The sequence below is a fragment of the Aythya fuligula genome, unplaced genomic scaffold (genome assembly GCF_009819795.1).
Source record: "Aythya fuligula isolate bAytFul2 unplaced genomic scaffold, bAytFul2.pri scaffold_120_arrow_ctg1, whole genome shotgun sequence".
Classification (NCBI taxonomy): domain Eukaryota; kingdom Metazoa; phylum Chordata; class Aves; order Anseriformes; family Anatidae; genus Aythya; species Aythya fuligula.
The window spans coordinates 4,173-8,388 of NW_022473973.1; the positions used below are offsets into that span (position 1 = coordinate 4,173).

General features: G+C 57.4%; 1 protein-coding gene across 2 annotated transcripts; it reads left to right on the forward strand.

The window, feature by feature from the left end:
* The first annotated feature begins 1,804 nt into the window (after positions 1-1,804).
* FAU (FAU ubiquitin like and ribosomal protein S30 fusion) lies at positions 1,805-3,563 on the forward strand. Of its 2 annotated transcripts, none has more exons than XM_032207104.1 (5): positions 1,805-1,869; positions 2,743-2,829; positions 2,923-3,067; positions 3,161-3,216; positions 3,338-3,563. In XM_032207104.1, exons 2-5 carry the CDS (start codon positions 2,755-2,757, stop codon positions 3,461-3,463), a joined length of 402 nt encoding a protein of 133 aa, XP_032062995.1. In that variant the 5' UTR covers positions 1,805-1,869; positions 2,743-2,754; the 3' UTR covers positions 3,464-3,563. The 2 variants fall into 2 exon arrangements, with proteins under 2 accessions (XP_032062995.1, XP_032062994.1); XM_032207103.1 differs by lacking the exon at positions 1,805-1,869 and adding an exon at positions 1,895-1,909.
* The last annotated feature ends 653 nt before the right edge of the window (positions 3,564-4,216 follow it).

The window sequence follows — 4,216 nt, forward strand, 5'->3', positions numbered from 1 at the left end:
ATTTAAGTCATTTTTGAGATATTTAGCTCATCTTTTGAGCTTTTGGAGACATTTTATTTCTCTTGAGGAGTATTTTTTTGTTTTGAGAGGCATTTAAGACAGCATTTAACTCAGTTTTTCAGGGGCATTTAAGCCGATTTTTGAGGAGCGTTTACCTCCATTTTCAGAGGAATATTCATTCTGGAGAGATATTAAAGTCATTTTTTGAGGGATATTTGAGTCATTTTTGAGGAATATTTAAGTCAGTATTTAATTTTTTAGGAATATAACTGATTTTTTGCAACATTAAACTCATTTTTCAGGGTATGCAGATCACTTTTTGAGAGTATTTAGCGCGATTTTTGTGGTGTATTTAATGTAATTTTTGAAGTGTATTTAACTCGATTTTTGAGGGACAGAAAATGTGATTTTTGATTCACTTTTTAAGGGTATTTGACTCGTTTTCTGAGGGATATTTAACTCCTTTCTTGCCCCCCTAATTCTTTGGGGGCTCCCCCCGGTTTCCTCACCTCGCGGGGGGCTCCAGCCCGATGGTGTGGGGTAGGTGGGATGCACGGGGGGGTCGGGGACGCGGCTGGGGGGCAGCAGGCGCTCCACGAAGACGAATTCGGCCGTAGACTCCACCACACCGGGGTACTGAGGGGTCTGGGGGGGCTCCTGGGGGTCTGCGGGGGGGCCTGGGGGGCCTTGACTCTGTGCGGGTGGGGGTACGCAGCGGGGTGAGAACACCCCCCTAAATGCTCCATCCCCCTACAGACCCTATTCATCCCTCCCCCCACGGATCCCCCCCCCAAATCTCCTCACCCCCCTCAGAAAACCCCCCACAACCCTAACAGGCCCCCCCCAAAATGCCCCCCGATTCACTCAGGACCCCTCAAGTCTTCCTTAACCCCCCTTCCCTTTAGGAACCCCCCCAAATCCCCTCAGAACCCACCCCAAATCCCCTCTTACTTCCCTCCTCCTTTCAGGGCATCCCCCAAAACCCTCTCGGAGACCCCCCCCCAAACTCCCATAACCCCACCACTCCCTTCAGGACCCCCCCCAAACCCCCTTAATCTCTTGCTTTCCCTTTAGGACCCCCCAAATCTTTAGGACCCCCCCTCAAATCCCTCAGACCCCCCCATTTTCACTTCAAGACCCCCCAACCCCCATTAATCCCCTCCAGGACCCCCCAAACCCCATCAGAGGCCCCCCCCCACCCCTTCAGGATCCCTCCAGGACCCCCCAAATTCCCTCACAGACCATCCCCAACCCCCTTAACACCCTCCAGCCTCCCCACAAACCTCCTCAGAGCCCCCTCCTCCTTCACAGACCCCCCCCAAACCCCCTCCAGGACTCCCCATCTCCCCTCGGAGCCCCCCTCAATCCTAAGGGGCCCCCCCTAAACCACCTTATTCCCCCCCCTTCCTTTCAGGACCCCCCCCAATCCCCTCAAAGCCACCCCCAAACCCCCTAAATCCCCCCCAAACCCCTTCAGAGCCCCCCTGAGCTCCCCAAACCCCCCCCAGGACCCCCCAAAACCCCCCCTTACCTCCCTTCAGGACCCCCAAATCCCCTCAGAGTCCCCCCAAAACCTCCTTCACTCCCTCACAGACCCCCCTTAACGCCCCCAAAACCCCGAAACCTCCTCAGAGACCCCTTAAGTCCCCCCCCCAAGCCCCCTACCTGCGCCCCCCGCCTCCCCAGCGCCGCCCGCAGCCCCAGGAGCCGCCGGCCGAGCGCCGCCATTTTGGGAGCTTCCCCCTCCCCCTCCCCCTTCCCGCTCCCCTTCGACGTCTGACGTCAGCGCGCCCGTGACGTCAGCGCGCACGCCCGACGTCAGAGCGGCGCCTGCGCGGAGTCGTTCTCTTGGCCTGCGCCTTGCGCGAGGTGAGGGGCGGCCGGGGGGGGGGGCTCCGGCCGTTGGGGGGTAAAGAGGGGGGGTTTGGGGGGCAATTCGGGGGATTTTGGGGCCAGGGAGGGGCTCTTGGGGCCTTGCGGATGGTTTTTGGGGGTTCGGAGAGGTCTCGTGAGGTTTTGGGGGGAGACTCGGGGAGCGGCTCGTGGAGTTGGGGGGGGGGCTTAGGGCGCTTCTGGGGGCCCGGGGGGGGCTTGGGAGGTTTTGGGGGCTTTGAGGGCCCGGGGGGGGGCTTTTGGGGGGTCTGGGGGTTTGAAATGACCGGAGGGGGGGTCTGTGAGGGCTTAGGGGGCGCTCTTGGGGTCTTGGGGGGGGTCATGGGGGGCTTTTGGTGTCGGGGGAGGGGGGCTTCGGGGTCTGGGGGCTGCTCTTGGGGTCCGGGGGAGGTCTGTGAGGTCCTGGGGGGCGGATTTGGGGCCTACGGGAGGGGTTCTGGAGCCTTGGGGGCGGTTTTGGGGCCTGGGGGGGAGGGAGCTTGTTGGGGGCTGTTGGGGGGGTCTGTGAGGGCACAGGGAGATCGTTTTGGGGGGGGTGGGGAGGGTCTCTGAGGACTTGGATGGGTCTTTTAGGGGCTGGTGGGCTTGTGGGAGGCCTTTTGTGGTCTGGGGGGGCTGTGAGGTTTTGGGGGGGGTCTCTGAGGCATTTTGGGGGGGGTCTTGGGCTGTTCGTGAGGCTTTGGGGAGTCTCTGAGGCTTTTAGGGGATCTCTGGGAGGGTCTGGGGGATTCTTTGCAGGGGTCTCTGGTGGCTTTTGGGGGTCTTCCTGTTTTTTTTGTGCTTCCTTCTCCTTTTTTGGGATCCCCCCCCGTTCCCAGGGATCCCTAAACCTGTTTCCCCCCCCCCCAGACCCCCGTCACCATGCAGCTCTTCGTCCGTGCCCAGTCCCTCCACGCCATCGAGGTCTCCGGCGCCGAGACCATCGCCCAAATCAAGGTGAGCCCCCCACACACACCATTACCAGGCTGCTCCCTGCCCCAAAACCATTTTGGGCTGACCCGTTTCGGGACTTTTTTCCCCCAAAACCAGGCGAGGATCGCGGCGCTGGAGGCCGTCGCCCCCGAGGACCAGGTGCTGCTGTTTGGGGGAAAACCGCTGCAGGATGAGGCCGTGCTGGAGCAGAGCGACGTCCCCGAATTTGCCACCCTCGACGTGGCTGCGCGGCTGCTGGGGGGTACGGGATTACCGGCGGGGTAATTAACGGGGCCTCCTCGTTAGCCTAACGAGCTCCTAATCTTGAATTCCCACCCGCTTTTCTTTTCCACAGGTAAAGTCCACGGGTCGCTCGCCCGTGCTGGGAAAGTGAGGGGCCAAACCCCGAAGGTGAGCCCTGCGGGGAATTTTGGGGTTATTTGAGGATATTTTTAGGGTCCCAGAGCTTTGTTTTTCAAGGTGCAGCCCCTAAACGCTCTCATCTCGTGTTTTTTTTCCCCAAAAAATGCAGGTGGCGAAGCAGGAGAAGAAGAAGAAGAAGACGGGGCGAGCTAAGCGGCGCATGCAGTACAACCGGCGCTTCGTCAACGTCGTGCCCACCTTCGGCAAGAAAAAGGGCCCCAACGCCAACTCCTAGCGGAAAAAAATCCCCAAAAACGAGCAAATTCCACAAAACCGCGCTGGGAGCGGGGTTTCGCAGTGCTTTGAGTGAAATAAAAGTTGTTTGGGCTCCAAAATGTTGACGTCTTTGAAGGATTTGGGGTGGAAAATGGGGTTTATGGGCGTAGAACAAATGGGAAACACAGAAATGTGAAGGATTTAGGTGAAAAAGTGAGGGGTCAAGGCCCAGCTGCATCTGGAGAAGATAACATTAATTATGGGTGCTAAAATTTGTCCTTTTTAGCTCAAAAGCTCCCTTGGAGGTCAGAAAACCTCCTTAGACCGTGCCCGAAGGAGTTTAATAGAGTTAGGGGCGCGCTTTCAAGGGGGATTTCTCCAAATGAGGTGGAGAGATCTTTCCAACCTTCAAGATTTTAGAATTCCAGGCTCAAAAAACTTGTTTTTTTTAACATCCAAACACCACTTTTTTAAATCCAACCCTCCCTTTCCAGGACCCCAAAGCCTCACTGCATGCTTAAACCCTCCTTTTTCACACCAAATCCCATTTCCCAGTGCGAGGGGACCCGGTGTTTAGGGTCCGAAGCCTCATTTGTGGGTTTCAACACCTTTTCTTTCAATTCTAAGCCCATTTCTGAGGGCTCAAGGGGGAAACCCTGCGCCCCATGGGGGGGATTCTGCTGCCTTGGGGGGTTTGGGGGAGATTTGGGGGTTTGGAGTTTGTTTTTTTTAAGAGGGGTCGGGAGGCTTGGGAGGAGTTTTGGGGGTTTAT

Excerpts from the sequence above, each read along its gene's own strand:
- FAU (XM_032207104.1), top strand. The coding sequence starts at position 2,755 with ATGCAGCTCTTCGTCCGTGCCCAGTCCCTCCACGCCATCGAGGTCTCC. Across the intron at positions 2,830-2,922 it reads AGACCATCGCCCAAATCAAG|GCGAGGATCGCGGCGCTGGA; the intron begins GTGAGCCCCCCA and ends CCCCAAAACCAG. Across the intron at positions 3,217-3,337 it reads TGAGGGGCCAAACCCCGAAG|GTGGCGAAGCAGGAGAAGAA; the intron begins GTGAGCCCTGCG and ends CAAAAAATGCAG.